The sequence below is a fragment of the Hemiscyllium ocellatum genome, chromosome X, assembly GCF_020745735.1.
Source record: "Hemiscyllium ocellatum isolate sHemOce1 chromosome X, sHemOce1.pat.X.cur, whole genome shotgun sequence".
In the NCBI taxonomy this organism is placed as follows: Eukaryota; Metazoa; Chordata; class Chondrichthyes; order Orectolobiformes; family Hemiscylliidae; genus Hemiscyllium; species Hemiscyllium ocellatum.
The window spans coordinates 22734745-22760985 of record NC_083453.1 but is presented as its reverse complement, the minus strand read 5'-3'; the positions used below and the strand labels follow the sequence as shown (position 1 = coordinate 22760985).

Sequence of the window (26241 nt, the reverse complement as noted above, 5' to 3'; positions counted from 1 at the left end):
AAGAGCACTACAATTATCATCGGTAATTTTAATCTCCATATTCACTGAACAAATCAGGTGGGCAAGAGTAACATGGAAGAGGAACTTCTAAAGTGCATCTAAGCTTCTTTTTTAGGGCGGTGCATTGCACAACCTACCCAGGCACAGGCTACTTTGGATCTACTAATGTGTAATGAGATCATTAAAGATGCTCTACAGGGGAGATCCAAGATGGCGGCGACTCAGCAAGTCTGAGTCTACAGAGCCCTTCCCAAAACCTGGGAAAAGTGGGTTTCCTGCCCCCACCACACTTGCCAAACCACCCAAAAAATTTCTTTAATCTTAATTAGCTGCTGAATATTATATTTAAACAGTCTAATACTGAGTGGATAATGAGTAAATCAAAGGGACCCCGCAGCTCTCAGAAAACAAAGACCCCTCCCCCACCCTCCTCTCCTGTGGCTGCAGCTGATGTAAAAACAGGCCTTGAAGAGATGATTGCCAGGCTGGAAACGACACTCGTCAATTTCATCGCAGAATCCAGACAGAGATGGAATGCATTCGAAGAAAAGTTACAAAAGTACAGCCAGGCTCTCGAGGAATTACAGGGCCGAGTGGAGGGGGCGGAGCTAAAGGCCACGACCTCCGAGGCTGCAGCTCAAACAGCTGCAGAACAGGTGCGAGCTCTGGAGCAGAGAGTCCGGGCCTTTGAAATCTACATGGATGATATTGACAACAGAAATCGGAGAAAGAATATTCGATTGCTGGGCCTTCAAGAACAAGAAGGGAAAGGACAGTTAGCAGTATTTCTGGAGCGATGGCTGCCCCAGCTTTTAAACCTGGGGGCTGAAACTGACCGGGTAAGGGTGGAGTGGGCCTACCGGGTCGCAGTACGCGGATCTGGCCCAAACCAGCGCCCACGCCCGGTCCTGTTCCGGCTGCAGAGTTATAGGGAGAGGCAGATACTCCTGGATGCCTCCAGAAAGCTTGGAAAGGATCCTAAAGCTATGATTCATGAAGGATCCAAGATTATGTTATTTCAGGACTTCTCCCCGGCTTTGGCACGAAGAAGGAAGGCATTTGATGAGGTGAAGAAATGTTTAAGGGACTTAGATATTCAATACACCTTACGCTACCCAGCGACGTTATGCTTTACCCACGAAGGATCCGAGTATAATTTTAGATCATCGGAAGAGGCCAAGAAACTTTTAGACTCTGTTAAATAAATCGTAAGAGACAATTTATGTTGGCTTGCCTCTCCCACACTCCGTGGGGAGAAATGGATACTTTATTCTACTTTACTTTTGCCTCTGGGAGCGGGGTTGTCTTCCTTGCTATGTTATTATACTTAACTGTAATTTGTTGGAGTTGTAATTTTATAGTTATGTGTGTTTGTACGTGGCATTGATGCTAGCAGATATACTCAGGTATGGGTGGGGAGGGGTGGGGGTGCGGAGCTCACTGTTAACTCTAGCTCGGTATTATATCTAAATCCTATTAAGGAGCGCCCGGGTCGAGGGTGGGACACTGTTTGGGAGAGGATATGGTGGAACGTTGGAAAGGTAGTAAGGCCCCCTGAGAACAAGGGGGAAGATCTCCATTCAAACATGTTTAATTTTTTTTTGTTCTTATTGTTTGGAAATAACTTCCTTTTTATCATACTGTTATGAGGGTATTAGAGAACATTTTCTCTTATTTGAAGGATGTAAGCGACTCAACTATACACTCTGGATGATTGTGGATTAGTTGAATTTTGATGATTATATATTTAAGATCTATTTTTATATTAATGTTTGTGCTTGAAAATTCTGCTGATTTTTGTAAATTTGTCAAAATGTTAAATTCCCAATAAAAATATCTATATAAAAAAAAGATGCTCTACAGGGTAGCAATCACACATGGTAGAATTTTCCACTCAGTTTGAGGGACAGTATTTGGGTCTCAAACCAGTGTCCTCAACTTAAATAAGGACCATTACAGAGGTATTAAGTGTTGTCTAAATCAGACCAGGAAAATAGACTAACAGGAAAGTAGTGGATTAGCAGTGGCAGACATTTATATAGGTATTTCATAACACTCAGCAAAAATTTATTCCAGTCAAAAAGAAAGATTTGATGAGAAGGATGAACAACTTGTGATTAACAAAAGCCGGTCAAAGAGAATATCCAATCAAAATTAAAGCAAGTAAAGCAGCAAAACTAGTGGTAGACCAGAGGATTTGGACTGCTTTGGAAACCAGTGGCAGATGACTAAAACTAATAAAGCGGGAGAAAACTGATTCTACAAGAAAATTGGCATGAATATAAAAACAAACAGCAAGAGTTTCTACAGGTATAAAGAAAGAAAGTAGCTAAAGTAAATGTGGTACCCTTGCAGGATGCAACTGGGGAATTAATAACAAAGATGGGAAAGGGCAGATAATTCAAACCAATAAACAGCACTTGACTGCCTGCATCCTTGAAGTTAAGTGGCTGCAGAGATAGTGGAAGCATTCGTTCAAATCTTCCAGAAATCACTGGATTCTGGGAGAGTTCCAGCAGATTGTAAAATTGCTAATGTGATTCCCCTGTTCAAAAAGGGAGGGAAATAGAAAAGGAGGAATTTATGGGTTAACATCTATTGTTGGGAAAATACTAGAATTCATTAAGAAATAGCAGGACATATAGAAAAGCTCAACAAAATCTAAAAGAGTCAACATGGTTAAAGCAAAATAATGCTTGATAAATTTGCTAGAATTCTTTGAGGAAATAAGAAGCAAAGTTGAAAGGGGGGAAACCAGTAGATGGGATTACTGGGTCTTTTTCAGGTAGGAAATATGTAATTAGTGAAGTGCCACACGGATCAGTCCTTGGGCGTCTATTTGCTATCTATATTAATAACAGTGTGCAATGTATCCAAATTTAATGGTCATAGAATCCCTACAGAGCAGCTAGAGGTCATCCCAGCCTATCAGGTCTGCACTGACCATCCAAAGAGCATCCCACCCACGATGCAGAGGCCTTAGAGAGGGCGCAAAAGAGGTTTACCAAGATGTTGTCTGGATTGGAGTCGAGTAGCTAGAGAGAGAGATTGGACAAGATTTGGATCATTAAGGAGCAACCTGATAGAAATATATAAAATTATGAGAGGCATGGTTGGGATGAACAGTCTTTTTCCCAGGGTAGAAATGTCAAATACGTGGGGACATAGGTTTAAGGGGAGAGGGGGAAAGCGGGAAAGCTTAAAGGTCATGTGCAAGGAAAGTTTAATTTTAAGAGCGTGGTAGGTGCTTGGAACACGCTGCCAGGAAAGTTGGTTGAAGCAGATACAATCGCAACATTTAGGAGACTTTTAAACAGACACACAAACAGAGAATGAACAGATGGAATTAATTTGGAATGGCATTCTGGTTGGCACACTCGTGGTGAGCCGAAGGGCCTGTTCTTGTGCTGTACTGTACCGTACTGTTCTAAGTTTCCACTAGTGAGGCAATCTCAAACAAGATGACAGTTACAGAATAACAGTATGTTTATTTAAAGCTAATTTGCAAAGTAATTTCTTCTCCTAGAGGGTAGTGAGAATGTGGACTTGTCTACCCCAAAACAGTTGTGGAGGCTAGATCACTGAAATGATTTACAGGAGGTAGATGCATTTTTAAAATATTGGGGAGATAAGGGCTATGAGGAGCTTACATGGAGGAGTTGAGGTCTAGGCAGACCAGCCACGAGCTTATAGAATGGCGGGGCAGGTGTGAGGGGCCGAAAGACCTACTCCTGTTCGGCTCACTAACATTGCCTTTACTGAGTGGATCATCAGGGAAGCTGATTAATATTCTTCCCAAAAAGTAGATTTATTTTTTAAATAAAACAAGTTCACCTCGCAACATCTTTCCAAATAAAGGTACTAAACAATAATAACTTCCAGCATGATGTGTGTTCCATCCAATACCAAAACATTTATTCATTTAAGGTCACAAGTAAATGCACCATTTAATTACAGGTACAGATTTGTTTTTACCTGATTTCTCAGTTTTGTTTTGGGATTCGGCGCATATCCAATAAACCCAACTTTCTTCATAGTACGCAGTATCTCAAGATCGACAGGTGGAGCTCGTCTGAAACAAAATAATCACAAGGGTAATTAATCTAAAACAGACTGAAGGGTCATTTTTAGTTACTGGAGAATTGCAAGACCTCCAAAAGTGAACTATGTCTCTCAAAGAAGATGGAGTACATTGGGACATTCTGTACTACCAGACTATTAATATATTCCTGCTTGCTTTATTCTTCTTTCCAGAAATTATATAATCATAAATTGTATATCTTCTGTACTGTAGCAATTTCATGTCACAAAGAATATGCAAATAGTTTAGACTTCCCCTATCCTTATACTCATCCAAATGTAAACATGAACAAGTAACCAGGAAATAACAGGAGTCAAATAAGAAGATCTGATACAGCATTGGCCACACGGGAAGATTTGAGTATTGCAAATGGGAAATCCAGGTCTTGTGTGTAACTTTATAATAGCATTCGCATAAACCACAGTAAGACTGCATTATTAGAACCAAATCAATTCTAAGATACTTCATTCCCTCACACGATTCCAACATTCGGTATCAAATTGAAGAAGAGATTGAACATATAATCGAGTGGCCCTGCACATTTGGGTACAAACAAGTTTTTCCACTGTGACAAACTACAGCTTCATCCACAATTCTGCAGCTGTGTTTCTGATCTAACAGGTCAAGGAGAGGGGAGGGTAATGTTATCAACTTTTCTTGATCACAAGCAGGGAATTCACAAAAGTGTACTCTCATATTTCCTAATTATGGGTTAGATAACAATGGAGACTAGGAGTAAATTAGTGCCAGGCTGTTCTTTAAGAAGAAGGCATATGGTTGAAAATAGGAGAAAGTGAGGACTGCAGATGCTGGAGATCAGAGTTGAGAGTGTGGAGCTGGAAAAGCACAGCAGATCGGGCAGCATCCAAGGAACAGCAGAATCGACATTTTGGGCATAAGCTTCCCGATTCCTGATGAAGGGCTTATGCCCGAAACATCGATCCTCCTGCTCCTCGGATGCTGCCTGATCTGCTGCGCTTTTCCAGCGCCACACTCTTGACATATGGTTGAAAATACCCAAAAAGGAATGGTAAGCACAATTAGAATAAGAAATCAATGTATGCTGTTCAACATTATCTCAATTCATGATCTATCAGGTAATACCAGTGACTAACACTTAGAGGGACAGCAAAGAATTTAGGGCATGTTGTTGGTTAAGAAAGTCATGCAAGTAAGTCAATTTGAGAATTACTCATTATGTGTGACGGTCTCCGATGTTACTATCTAAATTGAGGACACTGGTAACACCTGTAAATAGAAGCAAATGTAAGAGAGAGGAGTCAAATGATTAGTGCCAAATTGCACTAGTGGCATTCACTTAGAGAAATAAAGAATATTATCAATGAAAGGAATGAGATTTCAGTTGGAAGTTATTAACATGAGGGATTGCTGAGAAGTTAACATAAGGGAAGTGAGCATCCAAAGTTAAATGTGGTGGAAAAATAGCAATACATTGAATGTACTTTTGCTGTTAAAAACATCTAATCGGTTTGAGAAAACTTGCATTCGTGTGCTTCAGTGCGCATTTTACAAGTGTCCAGCAATAAACTTTCAGTTACCTGGGTGTAACACTACAGTTTGCTGTTGGCCAGTCAGACAATAGAGATTCAGTAATAAGAGGGACAGGAATGAGCGATAAAGGCAAAAGATCATCGTTCCAATCTAGATGTGGTAGAGTATCTACCACACATGGCATTGGAAACTCAGTCTCACGAGAATAGGCATTAAAAGTAGCATCTGGTGAGTCTGCCCATAGATGTACACATCCTCCAGAGTCTCCAAACACCAAAGCTTGCTTGCTAGAAGATACATCAAATGTCATGACTAATTGTCCTACAGTGTTAATGTGGAAAATATCTGCTGGGCTTGCAAGGCCTGTTGGTTCACAAAATTGGCATTGCCCTGCAAAAGAACAAATGGAGAACAAAGATAACTAGAACAAACTGGCTTGAACAAGATTTTTTGCCAGACATACTAGCATGCTGGCTGTTTTAAGTCCACACTCCATATACTACATAACTCACTAATAGTTTCTACACCAGTGGCATTTACCAGGAGTGGTTTGTGTTAGGACACAGTCAGCTTTAGGATTAAAGAGGAAATCTGGAAGCTTGTCAGATTGCAGAGAGCACATTGCAAGACATTCACCAGATCAAATCTAAACAGTAGTGCTCTCGTCTACCATAATTGTCAAGTATGTTGAAGCCTTTAATATATTGCCAAAGATTTTCTAGGTTACAGCACAAACAACTTCAAAATGTTAACATTTCACCCTTTCATCCTTTGTGATTTTTGCTGCTGGTTTATTGTGGTTATCTTTCTTTTAACATTGCCACATCAAAGCTATTATCGATCTGAATTTCATCAAGTGTCTGAATTTTATTTTAAATTAATCCCACACAGAACTAGACGAGCAGAAACAAATTTTTACTAAAAATAGAATTCAACAGAAAAATATAGCACTGGCTAAATGAAAATAAAACATGTAGTAAACATTAAAAACTGTTTGGAGCGAGGCTTCAGTCATTTATGGCTGTGTTTAATTATTTTCAGTAACTGAAGTAATAGTTTGAAATAATATGTAAAAACTCTGGAATGATTCCATCATGCATGCAAATTTATGTCATACTTTTTTTTGAAGCGAACAATGAATTCCTTTCCTGCTGATTTCTTCATTTTGGGGAAAAACTGGGGAAGTACAAGGTTTGCAAACCAAAACAAATTTTCCCTAACAATTAACCTCAAGCTGATCCTGCAGCAGTAGATTAATGTCCAGGACCTTACATGGCATAATATTCCTGTCATTTTGGGACAGCATATTGTCCAACACACCACAAGCATCATCATATCTGTTAATAAAGTTTATAAACATAAATGCTCTGCAAACACTCTGGCCTTTTGAGTAGTACCTGATTGAGAGATGATGGCCAGTCTTGATGTGTATGTAGGAATAAATCTCAGGAAGAGAGGATCCACATGAACCTGCAACGGGCTGATTGCCCGCATCATACGGAGATCATACACCATCAAGAATCTGTCACATGACAAGCCATTCATTCGATTTGAAAAGCCACATGTTACCAATAGATTTCCATGTACATCAAAATCAGAGAGGCTTCCAGAGTAAGCATCAAATTCATGCTCCATTTTAAAACTTCTCAAATCTCGAAGGGATACCTAAAAGACAAGGATAATTACAATGCACGAAAAGCAAGTTGCATGTTTTACCTCAATGATTCATCGAATAAACCCGCTGCCACTATGGTACTATCATAATCTTGGAAAATTCCATGTTCAATTCTTGCTACAGAGCAGGAGAGATATTCCAAATTTAGTCTCACCATTTGAGGGCTGCTGGGGGAAAGGTGGGAGTGGGGAAATAATATATCTCGGGCACCCTAACTACTATCCAATAATCTCTACTTGAAGTATGCACATATTGTTGAAACTGGAACACAGAATTAGACTCAGCTGTAATGCTTCCTTCCCATCAATCTGCTAACACTCAGAACTTCAGCTCAAACAGAAGAATTGCCACAGGTGGGGTGACCACATCCTTAAACCACCTTGAGAAGGGGAGAAAGAGGGGAAATTTGGGAAGAAAACAAGTTAAACTTGATCAACCATTATGGTCTTTGTGGGAGATTAGCTATCAATTCCAACAGTTGACACCACTAATTTGTTCTTCCCATTTTCTTACGACTATTTCAGTTCTGCTTCTGCTGTAAAATTCTAAAAAAGCCTCACTTCTCCATTGGTGGCTATTACCACTTGCCCTGAATGTTTACGTGATTTTGGAGCTGCTACCTCACTCAATTATTTCAAATTCTAAAATCACAAAATTAAATGAGACTCAACTCAAAAAAATACTAAAGTTACATTTGCTTCCAAAATAAAAGTGTTTCAAGCGAGCACTGAGGGAGGGGGGATAGGGTGGAGATGAATCCAGCAGGGATTTTCCATGCATTCCGATGTAAGGTGTGCATCGGATCAGTTGCGATGCCCCCTTCACTAATTAGGAAGCATAATGGGAGGCAGATTAGAAAAAAAGTCTTTTAATGAATTTTCAAGCAAACAAGCACAAGATGGAGACTCATATAACATACCCCAATAGTGCTTTAATTAGCATTCTGGCCATTACGGAGGGACACAAATTCTGTTTTTAGTTAAATTTTGTGTTCAAAGAGGAATATGTCAGTACTGGGGAATTCTTTCCATTTCAGGCAACAAGCATTACCAGTTCAGGGATAGTGCAGCCAGATCAGACAAGTCTTCCTCTATTCATCCCCAAACTAAGAACCGTGCTCCTAAGAACCAGTGTAAATTCTTCATATCACAGACAAGCAATCCTGTGGTCTCTGCTGGAGATGCCAAATATTGTGAAACGTCCATAGTCTTATTGCCATTAGGAATTGGACAGACTCTATCCAAACTGGTTAGGCAGTACCCTTAAAGCCAGCAAAAACGACTGTATTCTGAAACTGGGCTGGTTTTAAACCCAGAACCCAAAAGGTAAAAGACTAGTGACGAATCAACAGCATTAGCCACTTTCCAATTTTCCAAATTCAATTCTTGGTGAGTGTTGAATTCGTTGGGAAAGAAGAGCAATAGCAAGACAGCTAAATGCTTTCCTAGGTAAAAACACAAATTTGTATAATACTTAAACAGAGCAATCTTTTTGACTTTCCAATAAAATTTACATAGAAGTTATCCGAGGAAGGTTTCTTATGCCAGACTGGTTAGCAAGGTTAAATCACATGGAATACAGGGAGAACTAGCCATTTGGATACAGAACTGGCTTGAACTTAGAAGACAGAGTGGTGGTGGAGGATTGCTTTTCAGACTAGAGACCAGTAACCAGTGGTGTGCCACAAGGATCGGTGCTGGGTCCACTGCTTTTCATCATTTATATAAATGATTTTGATGTATAGTTAGTAAGTTTGCAGGTGACACCAAAATTGGAGATGTAGTGGACAGCGAAGAAGTTACCACAGTGTACAATGGGCTGAGGAGTGGCATATGGAGTTTAATTTAGATAAATGTGAGGTGCTGCATTTTGGAAAGGCGAATCAGAGCAGGACTTATACACTTAATGGTAAGGTCCTGGGGAATGTTGCTGAACAAAGAGACCTTGGAGTGCAGGTTCATAGTTGCTTGAAAGTGGAGTCACAGGTAGATAGGATAGTGAGAAGGCCTTTATTGGTCAGAGCATTGAGTATATGAGTTGGGAGGTCATTTGTAGCTGTACAGGACATTGGTTAGGCCACTTTTGGAATACTGTGTTCAATTCTGTATTCCCTCCTATAGGAAGGATGTTGTGAAACTTGAAAGGCTTCAGCAAAGATTTACAAGGATATTGCCAGGGTTGGAGGATTTGAGCTCCAGGGAGAGGCTGAATAGGCTGGGGCTGTTTTCCCTAGAGAGTCGAAGGCTGAGGGGTTGCCTTACAGAAGTTTATAAAATCATGAGGGGCATGGATAGGGTAAATAGACAAGGTCTTTCCCTAGGATGGGAGAGTCCAGAACTAGAGGACATAGGTTTAGGGTGAGAGAGAAAAGATATAAAAGGGACCTAAGGGGCAACTTTTTCCACACAGAGCTGTCAGAGGAAATAGTGGAGGCTGGAACAATAACAACATTTAAAAGGCATCTGGATGGGTATACGAATAGGAAGAGCTTCGAGGGATAAGGGCCAAGTGCTGGCAAATGGGGTTGGATTAATTTAGGATATCTGGTCAGCATGGACGAATTGGACCAAAGAATCTATTTCTATGTTGTACATCTGTGACTCTGACAACTCACGTCTGATTAGTTCAGCAGAACTTCCTGAACAACTCAATATTCATAGGTAATCCCCAAGCTACTGATTGCCGGATCCAAATGAAAATTCAGTTTCCAGGGATAAGGATAGTAACCTTTGAGGCTTTTCCAAGGTCTCTAAAGAAACATTTTGAAAATGTTGATTCTTCTTTCAAAATGTAACCGAAATCAGGCTAGATATCTGAAGGAAATCCACATTTCATAAATAAAGCACTCAATATTCTGAAATGACAAAAATATTACGACAGAACTGATTAGAGAAAAGGGTCTTCTAGTACAGTGAACCTATCTCTATGCAGATATCCAGGTTCAAGTATCAACTCCCACAGAGGCATGTCATAATGTTTCTAAATAGGTTCATAAAATAATTTCAGAGTTCATTAGAAAGCCTTTCTGATAATTTCTCTCTCAGCAATTAAAACTGTGGGATTTTAGAAAATGAATATTGGAAAACTAGAAACTACAAAAGGTGTAATCTCATTGCAGGGTTCAAATGATGGTAAAACTGTTGGGATAAAATAGCTGCCTTAAAGTCATTCCTTGATATCAAATGCTCATTGTGTAAATGAGAAACTAGCAGGAAGAGAGTCAGCAGTAAGAAATGAAGCCATGTTGAATATTTCACAGAGGACAGTATTTCACACACACTGCTGGGAGTTTTTTTTAAAATACAGGCCTCTGCAAAGTTCTAGGGATATGGAGGAGAGGATTGGCAAAATAAGTCTGGGCAGGAGTGAAAGGAACACAGTGGTAATTATGGGGGACTTTAACTTCCCCAACATTGACTGGAAATGCCATAACTCTAGTATGTCGATGGATCAGTTTTTGTCCAATGTGTGGAGGGTTTCCTAACACAGTATGTCGAAGGGCCGACAAGAGGGGAGGCCACACTGGATCTGGTACTTGGTAATGAACCAGGCCAGGTGTTTGATTTAGTGGTAGGGGAGCACTTTGGAGAGAGTGATCATAATTCAGTTATGTTTAATTTAGCAATGGAAAAGGATAGGTACATGCCACAGGACAAGAGTCATAGATGCAGCAAGGGCAATTATAATGCAATTAGGCAAGACTTAGGAGGCACAGAATAGGGTAGCAAAATGCAGGGGATGGGGATAAACGAAGTGTGGGGCTGGTTTAAGGAACAGATATTGCGTGCCCTTGATAGGTACGTCCCTGTCAGGCAAGGAGGAAGTGATAAGGTCAGGGAACTGTAGTTTACTAAAGAAATTGTATGTCTTGTTAAGCGGAAGAAGGAAGTTTATGTGACATTGAGACGAGATGGTTCAGATGAGACAATCTAGAGTTACAGATTAGCTGGGAAGGATTTAAAGAGAGAGTTGAAAAGAGCAAGGAGGGGACATGAGCAGTCTTTAGCAGAATAAAGGAGAACCCTAAAGCTTTCTATAGGTATGTGAGGAGTAAAAGGATGACTAGGGTAGGAATAGGGGCAGTCAAAGACAGAAGTGGGAAGTTGTGTGTGGACTCTGTGGAGATTGGAGAAGTGCTAAAAGAATATTTCTCGTCTGTTTTCACTCAGGAAAAGGAGAATATTGTAGAGGAGAAGACGGAGATATGGGCTATTAGACTAGAAAGGATCGAGGTTAGTAAGGAGGTATTATCAATTCTAGAACGTGCGAAAGTCGATAGGTCCCCTGGGCCGGATGGGATTTATCCGAGGATTCTCTGGGAAGCTAGGGAGGTGGTGGCGGAGCCTTTGGCCTTGATCTTTAAGTTGTCATTGTCTACAGGTTTAGTACCCGAGGATTGAAGATTGCAAATGTTGTGCCCTTGTTCAAGAAGGGCAGCAGAGATGACCCAGGTAATAATAGACCTGTGAGCCTTACCTCTGTTGTAGGAAAAGTTTTGGAAAGGATTATAAGAGATAGGATTAATAATCATCTAGCAAGCAACAATTTGATTGCAGATAGCCAACATGGTTTCGTCAAGGGCAGGTCGTGTTTCACAAACCTCACCGAGTTTTTTTGAGAAGGTGACCAAGCATGTGGATGACTGTAGGGCAGTTGACGTGGTGTACATGGACTTCAGTAAGGCATTTGATAAGGTTCCACATAGTAGGTTATCGCAGAAAATGTGGATTGAGAGTGATTTAGCAGTTTGGATTAGAAACTGGCTTTCTGTAAGAAGGCAACGAGTGGTGGTTGATGGAAAATATTCAGCCTGGAGTCTGATTACTAGTGGTGTGCCACAAAGATATTTTTGGGACCACTGCTGCTGGTTATTTTTACAAATGACTTGGATGCAGGCATAGGTGGATAGGTTAGTAAGTTTGCAGATGACACTAAAGTCGGTAGACTGGTGGACAGTGTGGAAGAATGTTATAGGGGACTTAGGTAAACTGCAGAATTGGGCTGAGAGGTGGCAAATGGAGTTCAATACAGATAAAGGTGAGGTGATTCACTTTGGGAAGAATAACAGGAAGGCAGTTTATTGGGTCAATGGAAAGATTCTTGGTAGTGTGGATGTGCAGAGGATCTTGGTGTTCATGTACATAGATCCCTGAAAGTTGCCACCCAGGTTGATAGTGCTGTTAAGGCAGCATACGACATGTTCGGTTTTATTGGTAGAGGGATCGAGTTCCAGATCAGTGATGTCATGCTGCAACTGTACAAACGCTAGTGCGCCTCACTTAGAATATTGCGTACAGTTCTGGTCACCCCATTACAGGAAGGATGTGGAAGCATTGGAAAAGGTACAGAGGAGATTTACCAGGATTTTGCCTGGTCTGGAGCAAAGGTCTTATGAGGAAAGGCTGAGGGACTTGGGTCTGTTCTCATTGAAGACAAGGCGGCTAAGAAGGGATTTGATAGAGACATACAAGATGATCAGAGAATTAGATAGGGTAGATAGTGAGAGTTTTTTTTCCTAGGATGATGATGTCAGCTTGTACAAGGGGGCAAGGCTGCAAGTTGAGAGGTGATAGATTTAAGACAGATGTCAGAGGCAGATTTAAAGGGAGATTTAAACAATCCTTCGATAAGCACATGGATATAGGGGATGGGCTTAGATTAGTTCACAGGTCGGCGCAACATTGAGGGCCAAAGGGCTTGTTCTATGCTGTATTGTTCTATGCTCATGTGGACAGAGGGCTCTGAAATTAATTACTAACAAAGGCCACTGAAACATACAGCTTCAACAAGTTGAATTTATTAATGGAGTGATAAGGGATTGCGGATATACGGAAATGATGGGAATAATGTATGTTTGGCCTAGCATCATAGAACATTACAGCGCAGTACAGGCCCTCCTCCTCCCCGCCTCCACCACCCCCTCCATGTTGTGTTGACATGTGAAACCAATTCGAAGCCCATCTAACTCACTATTCAATTTTCATCCACATGTTTATCCAATGACCATTTAAATGTCCTTAAAGTTGGCAAGTCTACTACGGTTGCAGACAGTTCGTTCTACACCCCTACTACTGAGTAAAGAAACTACCTCTGACATCTGTCCTATATCTATCATCCCTCAATTTAAAGCTATGTCCCATCTGAGAAAAACAGCTCTCAATGTCCAATCTATCGAAACTTCTAATCAACTTGTATTTGTCTATTAAGTCGCCGCTCAATCTTCTTCTCTGTAATGAAGACAGCTTCAAGTCCCTCAGCCTTTCCTAGTAAGACCTTCCCTTCATATGATGCAACATCCTGGTAAATCTCTTCTGCACCCTTTCCAATACTTCCACACACTTCCTATCGCACGGCCACCAGACCTGTACACAATACTCCAAGTGTGGCAGCACCAGAGTTTTGTACAGCTGCAACATGACCTCATGGCTCCAAAACTCAATTCCTCTACCAATAAAGGCTAACACACCATACGCCTTCTTAACAACACTATCAACCAGGGCGGCAACTTTCAGGGATCTATGTACATGGACACAGAGATCTCTCTGTTCATCCACACTATCAAGAATCTTACCATTAGCCCTGTTACTCTGTCCAAAGTGAATCACCTCACACTTCCCCGCATTAAACTTCATTTGCCATCTCTCGGCCCAGCTCTGCAGCTTATCTATGTCCCTCTGCAATCTGCAACATCCTTCCGCACTGTCCACAACTCCACCGACTTTAGTGTCACCCGCAAATTTACTAAACCATCTTCTATGCCCTCATCCAGGTCATTTATAAAAATGACAAACAGCAATGTTCCCAAAAAAGATCCTTGTGGTACACGACTAGTAAGTGAACTCCCAGGATGAAAATTTCCCATCAACCACCACACTCTGCCTTCTTACAACTAGCCAATTACATATCCAAACTGCTAAATTGCCCTTAATCCTATGCCTCTGTATCTTCTGCAATAGCCTACCATGGGGAACCTTATCAAACACTTGACTGAAATCTGCATACACCACATCAACCGCTTTATCCTAATCCAGCTGTTTGGTCACCTTCTCAAAGAACTCAATAAAGGTTAGTGAGGCACAACCTACCCTTCACAAAACTGTGTTGACTATCCCTAATCAAATTATTCCTCTCTCTAGATGATTATAAATCCTATTCTTATAACCCTTTTCCAACAATTTACCCACAACCAAAGTAAAGCTCACTGGTCTATAATTACCAGGGTTGTCTCTATTCCCTTTCTTGAACAAGGGAACAACATTTGCTATCCTCCAGTCTTCTAACACTATTCCTGTAGACAATGGTGACATAAAGATCAAAGCCAAAGGCTCTGCAAACTGCTCCTTAGCATCCCAGAGAATCCTAGGATAAATACCATCCAGCTCAGGGGACTTATTTTCACACTTTACAGAATTGCTAACACTACCTCCTATGAACCTCAATCCCGTCTAGTTTAGTCGCCTGTATCTCAGTATTCTCCTCCACAACATTATCTTTTTCCATGTGAATACTGACGAAAAATATTCATTTAGCACCTCTCCTATCTTCTCAGACTCCACGCACAATTTTCCACTACTGTCCTTGACTGGCCCTAATCTTGCCCTAGTCATTCTTTTATTCCCGATATACCTATAGAAAGCCTTTGGGTTTTCTTGATCCTACCTGCCAATGACTTCTCATGTTCCCTCCTGGCTCTTCTTCACGCTCTCTTTAGGCTCTCCCTAGCTAACTTGTAACTCTCAAGTGCCCTAACTGAGCCTTTACATCTCATCTTTACATAACTCTCCTTCTTCCTCTTGACAAGAGATTCAAGTTCTTTAGTAAACCACGGTTCCCTCACTTAACCATTTCCTCCCTGCCTGACCTCTACATACTTAACAAGGACATGCAATAGCTGTTCCTTGAATAAGCTCCACATTTCAATTGTGCCCATCCCCTGCAGTTTCCTTCCCCAACCCATGCATCCTAAATCTCACCTAATTGCATCATAATTGCCTTTCCCCCAGCTATAACTTTTGCCCTGCGGTATATACCTGGCCCTTTCCAACACTAAAGTAACTGTAACCAAATTGTAGTCACTATCACCAAAGTGCTCACATCCCTCCAAATCTGGCCTGGTTCATTACCCAGTACCAAATCCAACGTGGCCTCGCTTCTTGTTGGCTCGTCTATATACTGTATCAGGAAACTATCCTGCACACATTGGACAAAATCTGACCCATCTAAAAGTATTCGAACTATAGTATTTCCAGTCAATATTTGCAAAGTTAAAGACCCCCATAACTACCCTGTCAGCTTCACTCCTATTCAGAATCATCTTTCTACATCTCTGGAACTATTTGGAGGCCTATAGAAAACTCCCAACAGGGTGACCTTTCCTTTCCTCTTTCTAACCTCAGTAGACAGGTCATCATCAGACGTCCTTTCTGCCACCGTAATACTGTCCTTGACTAACAATGCCACATCTCCCCCTTTTTTACCACCTTCCTTGTTCTTACTGAAACATCGAAACCCAGGAACCTGCAACAACCATTCCTCTCCCTCCTCTATCCATGTCTCCGAAATGGCCACAACATTGAAGTCCCAGGTACCAACCCATGCTGCAAGTTCACCCATCTTATTCCAGATGGTCCTGGCGTTGAAGCAGATACACTTCAAACCACCTTCCTGCCTGCCAGTACACTCTTGCGACCTTGAAACCTTATTTAAGACCTCGCTATTCTCAACCTCCTGTACACTGGAGCTACAATTCAGGTTTCCATCCCCCGCTGAATTATTTTAAACCCTCCCGAAGAGCATTAGCAAATATCCCCCCCAGGATATTGGCACCCCTCTGGTTCAGGTGCAGACCATCCTGTTTTTAAGAGGTCCCACCTACCCAAGAATGAGCCCAAGTTATCCAGGTCCTTACTCTATTGCGACAAATTATTGTATTAAGTTCAATACATCCAGTATAAATACCTTTCCTGATGTATGGCCACAAAAGAAGAAGCGGTTGGACTGTCGCATGATTGTAACTCCTGGAACTTCAACTGTGTACTGGGAAGAGAAACAAAAATCAAGTAGTGTATATTAAGATGAAATATTCTTCATTAACCTTTCAAAGGCTCTCACAACTTGTGTTTGAGCCAAAAAGGAATTTTTACTATGAAGGAAATAACAGATGGCAAGAGGTGCAGCAGTGGTTAGTCACACTGACCTTTAACCTGCCTTGAAATGTAGCCCAGACTACATTGAAGGTCTATTTTTCAAGGAACCATAAATGCTTGGATAATCTCAACCCAAGTCCTACTAGTTGTATGCCTAAAATACCTCACAAAAACCACAAAGCATGATGGGTTTAGAAAATGGGAAGCAAAAAGAAGCACATATTGACCCTCAAAGATTGGTTGAGGCAATAGAGAAAGAACAAGTCAAAGTTACAGCATGACAATTGGCAACGATTCGCTTCAGCATTTATTGCCAGGAGAATGGAATATAAACAGAGACATTTTACTGCCTCTATATAGGCTTTTGTGAAACCTCATCTTGAGTACTGTGTATAGATTTGGTTCCTATTTTCAAAAGGATATAATTGTTTTAGAAGCATTTCAGAGTAGGTTCACGAGTTACTCTTAGATAAAGCACCCACCTTGTAAAGAAAAGTTAAACAAGCTGAGCCGATACCCAATAGAGTTTAGAACAGTGAGGCGATCTTATCACAAAAAAATAAGATCTTGAGGGAACTTGATCAGGTGGATACTGGAAAGATGATTCCTCTTGTGGGGGTGACTAAATGATTTAAAAATAAGAGGTCTCCCTTTTAAAAAGGAGATTAGGATTTTTTTTTCCTCAACGGGTCAGTAATTTGGAATTCTCATTTCCAGAAAGAGGAGACTGTGTCATTGAATTTATTCAAAGTGGAATTAGATAAGATTTTTAATAGACAAAGGACATAGATTGTTATGTCACAGAACAAACAGGAAAATGGAATGAAAACCACAACTAGAATCAGCTATGATCTTATCAAATGACATCGCAGGCTCAAAGGGTGACTGGCCCACTCCTGCACATAAGTCCTATTTTCTTATCTCAAATTAGTCAGCATTACCTAAAGATGCTAAGTAATAGAAAATAAAAACTGATATGTTCATTTAAACTCTCCCTTCAAATTATTAGAAATAGAATCATTGCCAAGTAATACTGATCATGTATCTACATGGATTAAAACAGCTACTCACAGCTGATCATAATGGATCCTCTTAAGCATTTCTCTCTGTTGAAAGATTCAACAACATGCTTGCGTCACATCACATCTTTTCCCTGCTCTTCCTGGAATGGCAAAAGGCTTAGTAGTTCCTTTAGTGATCATTGGGACCACTTCAAGATAACTCTCTATTGCATACCAATTCACTGCACAGCTGTGAAGTGTTTCAGGTTCTCTTTCCCGCTTCCTTCTGTGCTACCTTCCAGCCTGTGTTGAATAATGCTGACAAGTTGCCTGGAGTGCAGCATTTCTAACATTGAGTAACCATCTGCACACACTTATCCTGTAAGAGGTTTTCTTCACAATATTTCATGGACTTTAGTCCAAGAATCTCTAAATCATACCACCACAGTAACTATGGGAAGAGCAGGTTTAAAATTATGAATCAAATTACTTTAAACCAATAAAATGTAATGTTATAGCTCAGGACTTTTTACCTTTTCACTTTCTTGCACTGCATTTAAGTCTACTTCTATGACATGATTTTGAAGGCCCCCCAAGAGAACGGAGTTGTTGTCAGTGAGAAGAAGACTGTGCATGTCCTCAACTTCATCCATACTAGAAATTTTAAAAAATGCAATGTTAAGTAATTGCATAGACAAGAATAAGGAATAGTCAAACACTACACATTCATGTTTAGCACTGTGCCAACACACATTGAAGCAACAAATAGTGTTTTATCCAATGAAATAAGACAATTCAAAACTCTATACCACCATTTACTACTTAGTATGAAACATTATTAAACAAAATATTGTAACTATGTTAACTATCTCAATTAAATTGTATATTTCCACTAATATGATGTCACAAAGTGACTCCAATCTTTCACAGAGCTGAAGGTGAGCATATATAAAGTCAGAAGTGTATAGAATGCTCACTGTTCCCACATCATTCAATACAATATTGTAAACCTCCAAATTACCATTTTGCTTGACCTGAAGACATACTGGAGACATTCAATATGTGAGACAGAATTGGGAGCTTTACTATTTAACAGATCTTGAATCCCACAGCTCTCTCACACTACAGATTTAACTCATGTTCAATGTCCATTTGATAGAAAAACATTTTTAAAACTACCCTGCTTCTTCGCCAGGACATTTACGTCATTGTTCTTTTGGATATATTTAAGAGAAAAGATGACAGTGCAGAAAAGTGATTGTAACTCTGTGCCTGATGACAAACATTCTGCTTTCATGTTCACAGATGAATTATCAATTTGGAGTTTCTCAATCAAAGAACAGATTTTTTTTAAGTTGCACAAACCTCCAAAATTTCAGATTGAAGTAACAATTTTTTTAAAAATTATAAACATAAAATGAAGACTAAAATCAACAACAGCATATTAAGGAAAAGCAAAATAAAAAAGTTAAACTAAGTTTAAAAAGCCAGAGAACAACAGAATTAAATGTTTGATCTAAGATCTGTGCTTCAGGTGACAAATTTAGTGTGATTGTTATAATGCCAAATCTATTTCTGACTTTTACATAGATTAATTACTGTGTTCAAATTGTATGTATTTGAGTGGAAATCACATAACCCAAATCCACACAGGGAGCCAGGAAGCATTTACTTTCAGCTAAGGGTTATCTAAAATAACTTTTCATAATTACTCAAACTTATAAGCATTTGAATTGCATAGATTTTTATAAAATGAGAGGCTCCCTCTGTAGCCTAGCCAAATACCATCACAAAGACTAATTAGCATGACAGACCAGAATTCCCAAGGTACAATCTTTATCTTCCATTTTTCTTTCTTCAGAAAGTGCTGCCCCATTCTGAAATGCAATTCCAAAAGTTGCAACAGCCCTCTTGAAATTTTGCTATTGCTCACATAACCTATAACACTGACTAATGCCACATTCTTCACCACCAATTGAAGTGAAACCTTACAGCCACATCCGGCCAGATTCTCACCAAACATTAATATATACAACTAGCCAAAGAGTGACACTGGGCGAAGCAACAGTTGAAGTGACACAAGAATAGCCACTCAAGTTACACATGGCCGGTCAGCATCGTGGAAACATACAGCCCAATCAACATCATCACAAGAGAGGTGAAAATTGGGGGCCTGGGGAAGAAAGAGAGAGAGGAATAAAACTGTAGGTGTGTCAACATAACAACTTAATCGTATGATTAAGCAAGATTAGAGTTTAGGAATTTTGCAGGAGCTAACTCACCTCCTGATTTCCCAAAAACCTGTTGTTTACCATCTACAAGGCACAAGTCAGGAGATTGATGGAATACTCCCCACTTGTCTGGATGAACACAGCTGCAAGCACACCCATGACATTCAACATCATCCAAGACAAAGTAACCCACTCGATCGGTTATCCCAGCTGCTAAATTTAATCATTCATTCCCTCCACCACCCATATACAGTAGCAGCAGCATGTACTATTTACAAGATGCACCACAGAAACTCACCAAGGTCCCTTCAACAGCACTTTCCAAACCTGCAAATTCTACAACTTAGAAGAACAGCAGCAAATGCATGGGAGCTCACTCCCTTATTCTAAAAGTACCTCCGTCATGTGGGCTGCAGTAATTCGATAAGGCAACTCACCATCATCTTCTCAAGTTTAATTAGGAATGGGTATTAAATGCTGGCCCGACCAGCAATGCTCACATTCCAAACAGGAAGTGGGAAAAAAGAACTCCAATACTCTTTACCTCTTCAACTCATCTGTTCATCTACTTTTAATGCCTTGCCTTTAAGTTACAGGATCTAAACTTAAAAACTTACGCATAATCAAATATTATAAGTCCTCCTCGAGTAAAGCACTTGAGGTTATTCTTATTTAAAAAGAGCACTCCACTGTCTATGCTTTGGATGTGACGTATGTCATCATTGGCGTTAACTTGAAAGGATGAGTAGCGTTCCATAGTGGGACCAAAGAAGGAGGTTGCATGGCCCTAGACAGAAAAATTTCAAAGACGAATTTAGTCGCATTCTTCTGAAGACAAAAGGAGTCAAGCACCACACCAATCCAAAGCAAACTCAAAAGATTCCCAAAGTATTACATAGCAAGAGCAGCAACAAACATAAACTATTTATCAAAAACCATTATTTTGTTTTACTAATGACAATGCAAAAGGATGTTGAATTCAATTTCAAAACACAATTTAACAATTAAAAATTACAAGTAATTTGGAAGATTCTGTTCACCACATGCAGGATCACCCCTCAGATCTGTGGTATACAATGATTAACACTGCACAGGTCTACATCAAAATTAAGCTGTCAACATTAAAAAGGCAGCATGCTTAGACAGCTCTATGTTGATAAGTCTTGGGAAATCAAAACTTTCAATTTTAAAAAATGAATAAAACAGATTTTTCAAATATTTATTGTGCATCGTGTTAATTTAACAGCAAAAGAATGCAAGGAAATAACATGTATATGCAGCAAAACTATACTGTGTGGGATGACACTGAATCAATATATTTCTCTGTGACTGACAGCTTGTGAATTTGTATCAAGTCACCTGAGCAGAACTGAAAACTTCCTCATCTCACCCAAGCTGATAGTAAGGACCAGCCAGGTGGCCTTTTGGGATTTCTTCACAAGATAAGGGAGTGTGTGAAGGAAAAGTAGATTTTCTAGCGATCCCCCAGGAGCCATTTTTGCATCAACACTGCAGAATCCTGGAAAGCGGACAGATTCCAATCCCACATCAACCATCAACACAATTATGAGCATTCAAAATGCAACTTTTTTTAAAAAAAGAATTCTGAGTGCTTATGCTATATTTGGAAATTGGTCAGTACTATTTGTTTTCACTCAACTGCATAAATCATTAACTTAAAAAGTGAAACTCTCAGCTCCAAACAGGTGATAATAATTTAGCATAATCTATGTCTGATCATAAGGGTCCTTTTGTGGTGCAGTGGTGGTATCCCTACCCCTGAGCTGAGAGACAGGTTCGAAGTCCCACCAGCTCCAGAGGTGTGTAATAACATCTCTGAATAGGCTGATTAGAAAAATAGGTCTTTGTCTGATTATAGTCGGATTATTTTAAACAGATACACCCGACAACTAACTTCAAAATCAATCTTTTTATCATACTTTTAAATTTTACAAGTCAAATTGCAACATCAGTGGGTTAGGACTCATCAGCAGATTCTGGACCATCCCTGCTATATCAAGTGACCTGTAAGCTGTACAAATACAACATACCAATCAATTATCCACTGGTATACCCAAAGGCCTCTATCCTAGATCTGAGACCCATTACTTTTCTTGATTGGAGGTTAATGTACTACACTTACCCCATGATTTCCCACCCAGAGCAATTCATCTTGAAGGTCAAAATGTGATGCAGTTACAGGGACTCCGACTTCTGCAACAACCCTGTGCAGCGCTGAATACATTCCCTCCACAAGGTGTACAGATTCAGATACTGAGACCGGCATGCCATCCAGCTGGACACCATCTGCTTCCAGTTCTACATTCTGCAGTAAGTTGGGGTCAAGCCGTGGGTCCAGGGAATGCTCAATTGAATTGTCCAGGGAAGGGTCAATGCCAGGATGCAGGGATGGTGAGTATTCCCCAAGGCCAGAATCAAGACCATCAAAATTCATGGTTTATTCTAGGGATGAAAAGAATAGAAGTATTTGGGAGAGAAATAAGTTCCAATTTATGTGGCAGTTATTTAAACCTATCTTAACCAAAACATATATGCAAAACAAAGATCATTTCCACTTTATTCCCCCAACTGAAAACATCCTGTCCTCGCTTGTTACTACACCATGTACATACATATAAAGGTTACATTTGTCAAGCCTGTGCCAGAGAGCTGGAAATACTTCAAGAAGTCTTTGACTACAAATGGTTGCTAGCCACCATACAATGTGCAGAAAACATTCAACAAAATTCGAAATTAATGCACAATTATACTGCAGAACACGGAAGCCGGAAGTTCATAATGAAAGATACTCAGATTAAAAATTAGAAAATCACAAAACGCCTTCCAAACTCCAATGGCGTCGTACATAAAATGACAGGCCAGGTGCCTCTAGGACAAGGCAGATGGGATTCAACTGTCATGATGATGCTGTCATTTTAAAAAGGTTTTCTTGTCCTTGTTTTTTTTGAAGAGAGGTCATAAAGGCAGAGGTGCCAAACAAACAAAATAACAAAGTTTCGTTTAACAATGAACCTCTGACTTTCTTCTAAGATTTCTCTCATGATGCTATTCCCTCCTGCCAGTAAGAATCTGTGTTTGAATTTGTCGTTTTTGCCAAGGAGTGTGTTTGTGGGATGTTACTGTATTGGAACAGTTAATTAGTAACAGTTACTGTATTGGGTTGGTTAAGTTTTCCAATAATTAAGTTATTCTAAATTCTGCTTTCTTTTGTTTGTGTTTCAACTGTAGTGTTTAAGTAAATTGTTTTGTTTAAGCCGAGTGGTTTGATGAGTCGCATCATACCTAGAACATCCACTTCACATCTGTCTTTAAAATAAAAAAAAGCTATGGTCTAGGCTACCTTCTTAAAAATATTTTGAGGGGATCTGGTCTGGTCCATAACAGACCTGAAATATCAACATAATCTGAGCACACAACAACCTGCCTTTTTATAATGATTCCAGTACTGTTATCCAATTATCAAACTAAACATAACACACAAAACATTCGGCTTACACTTACCAATGATTTCTAAAATCCAATTTTCCAATTATGACAATATTACAGCTACAAATAATGTCAAGAAAACATAACTTCAAATTATCACCCATTTTTAATTAGTCATAACCAAGCCACTTTGGTAGAAGCATTTTTCCAAACTAAACAAGGAGGATTTCTCCAATATTACAGTAAAACACAATCCTATAACTTCTTTTTCAAAAGACATTGATCCCTTGCTGGGCATATGATGGCCCCTAATCCAAGTGAACACCATTCATTTTGGAATAGTAAATGCTGACAAGCAACTTAATCCTGCAGGACATCACAACCTACTTCCAACAGTTATAACTGGATAGTGAACAGCAGTGAGAATCCTGACCAACTTTTCTCTTTTTACTGTTGATAGATGATCAACAACATAGAGGTTACTGGAAATTCAAGTCTCATAATAGGACATAAAATTGTTGGTTGAGATTACATGACACAGACTCAGGAGTTGTTCTCTTTCACAAATGCATATTACTAAAATTGTAACTAAAACTTAATGCTGCCCCAATGCATTTAACAATACTTTCTCTTGGTAGCAATTTCATCAATATTGCAATGCAGGAATTAGGTGTTCAAAGTACAAAACAGATTAAAGGAAACTCCTTGAAGCAAAAACTCATGTCAATTTTCAAATGCCAAACGAAACTTTATGGCAGGCCAAGTAGAGGATAGTTTTTGTGGACAGGAAGTCATAAATTAAATGATGTATCTGCTATCCAGGACCCCTACATTCCCGATGTATGTATGTGGAATGAATCAAATGATAATTCATGGCATAGTATTAGGAAGATAGAACATATAAATCCAAAAACCAAGAAGTAACAAAACAAGAGTGTGCAGCAAACTAGGCTATTTTGTGTATTTCCTAAAAGCGGACTCCCGAGCAACACATACCATGGGGAAAGAAAAGGGGAACCAACACTATAAAAGATAAAATAAACTTTAACCTAGCAATCAAACTTTTCACTGATCGTTAACGTTTTTATGAAGTCTTCTAGCCATTCTAGTCCTTCACACAGAACTGGCGCAGGTGGAAGGTAGTCCCCTTGGAGAAAATTGACTGAGTTAGTTTGCTATAATTTGTGCTGTTTTCCATTTTTTTTAAACTCGTAATCTCAAACAATTATCGTCAGGCTGACATTTCGATGATTTTCAACAGCCACAGGCGATGGTTAAAACAGGGATTTGAAAAAAAAATCATCAGCCAGGCCCAGCCAACATCGCTGATTGCCTTTTCCAGTTACTTCACGTTAAATTATTATTACATGGCTGACTTACCACGCATTAATATTAAACCTACCAGCACTTCCTTTTTATCATTTATCGTCTCACATTACACACAAAAACATAACCAACTACCATTAAAACAAAGCTCAAAAAAGCCCAACAACAATACTACCCACAATCCACTGCAACAACCATATAATTCTAATGGACAAGCGCTCCACCCAATCTATAATGGTTGGAGGCGGGGTTTCAAGCCCGGCTGTGTACGGATGCTGCTTGGTTCCTGAAGCAAAGTAAAAATCGAAAGTAGATCCAGAAGAGCATAACGAGCGAGGGAAGCTGTACAGGATGGTTGCGGAAACTTGATGTAAATTCTTATCATTGGTATGCGAATCTTTGTAATTAAATTTGTTTTTGAGGTACAACCGCAGTAGTTTTGCTCCTCAGCCTGGTTCATGATGGGTATGAGTATTGTTGCTATATCTCCAGGAATTAAAGATGAATTCCTGTTCGGAATAAAACATAGCTTTCAAAAATTGCACATTTTCAATTATTTTGGCGAAACAGTGAAAAGGCAGTTTATGGAAGTTACTTAGGGTCAAGTATCACGTGGTAATATCCAGTGCTATATATAGCCAGAGTTCGCAATACTAGGCACAGTTTAGAGGTACAATTTTAAAGCAGCTTGGTGTTTTGCAAAGGTGAATTTTAACAAAACAGTATGCATAAATGTGAAGTGGTTACAAGTGTAAAAATAATACACACAGTATGTCATAAAATCTGGTATTTGACAGATGGATGACTGAAAGGGCTACCAGATCTGCTGAATTTATCTAGCAATTTCTGTTTTCGTTTGAATGAAAGGGCAGTTCCATTATTGCATATAGACTATTTCATAACCCTATCCATCTTTCAAAAGCTGAATCTCATTTTGGTTTTGGCTAAAGCAAATGTGTCACACCTTAAAGCTCATAAACGTTTGATTAATTTTATCAGAATTCTTCGAAGAAGTTAAAAAAAGGGACAATGACTTGTTGGCATTGGAGGCAGACTAGGAGAGGCACATTAGGTTGATCCCAGGCAAGGGGGGATTTTCTTATGAGGCGAATTAGGTTAGGTCAGTATTCATTGGAATTAAGACACATAAGAAGCAATTTTATTGAAACATACAAGATTCTTAGGGGAGTTTGACAGAGTAGATATCAAAAGGTTATTTCCTTTTGTGGAAGAGTCTAGGACCAGAGGGAGTAATGGATCACGCCTTTAGGGTAGAAATTAGAAGGAATTTCTTCTTTGAGGGTAGTTAATATTTTTGTCCTAATCAACCTGTTCAGAGATGCTATTACCTGGTTCTGGAACAAGTGGGACTTGAACTGAGGCCTCCTGGCTCAGAGGTTAACACATCAGGTTAACTTCAGCCCTTTGGACTGAAAAATACCACTGAAATTCAAATTCAGGATCTCATGGTTACAAGGCACCACTAAGCCAAGGCACCTCCTTAAGTATCTCATTTAATCCTCAGATTGGATTTTGCACCAGAATTTGAACCCAAAGCTCAAGGTTTGCGTGCTCAGCAACAGAGCTACTACATCACCACATCTAGCCAGAGAGTAGTGAATCTAGTGGAATTCTTTACTACAAATAGCTGCAGTAGCTGGTTCATCAAGTAAATTCACTGCTGGAGTAGATAGATTTGTAATCAGTAAGAGAATCAAGAGTACTGGGGAAAAAGCATGAAAGTGGAGTTCAGGGTTATCAGATCAGCCATAATCTAGTGGAGCATGACTCAATAGGCTGAATGGTCTATTTCTGCTCCTAT

At 39.7% G+C, this 26241-nt stretch overlaps 1 protein-coding gene across 3 annotated transcripts in view; it reads right to left on the bottom strand.

Moving 5' to 3' along the window:
• pan2 (poly(A) specific ribonuclease subunit PAN2) overlaps positions 1–24622 on the bottom strand; it is an 83969-nt gene extending 59347 nt beyond the window's left edge. Inside the window, exons 1-8 of one of the 3 annotated variants that reach the window (XM_060820967.1) lie at positions 24599–24622; positions 21790–22109; positions 20264–20433; positions 17949–18069; positions 16227–16304; positions 6991–7258; positions 5641–5983; positions 3976–4072 (exon numbers count right to left, since the gene is read on the bottom strand). In XM_060820967.1, coding sequence (XP_060676950.1) covers positions 3976–4072; positions 5641–5983; positions 6991–7258; positions 16227–16304; positions 17949–18069; positions 20264–20433; positions 21790–22101 — 1389 coding nt within the window. In that variant the 5' untranslated portion in view covers positions 22102–22109; positions 24599–24622. The other 2 variants (XM_060820965.1, XM_060820966.1) reach the window with 2 other exon arrangements.
• Between the last annotated feature and the right edge of the window lie 1619 nt (positions 24623–26241).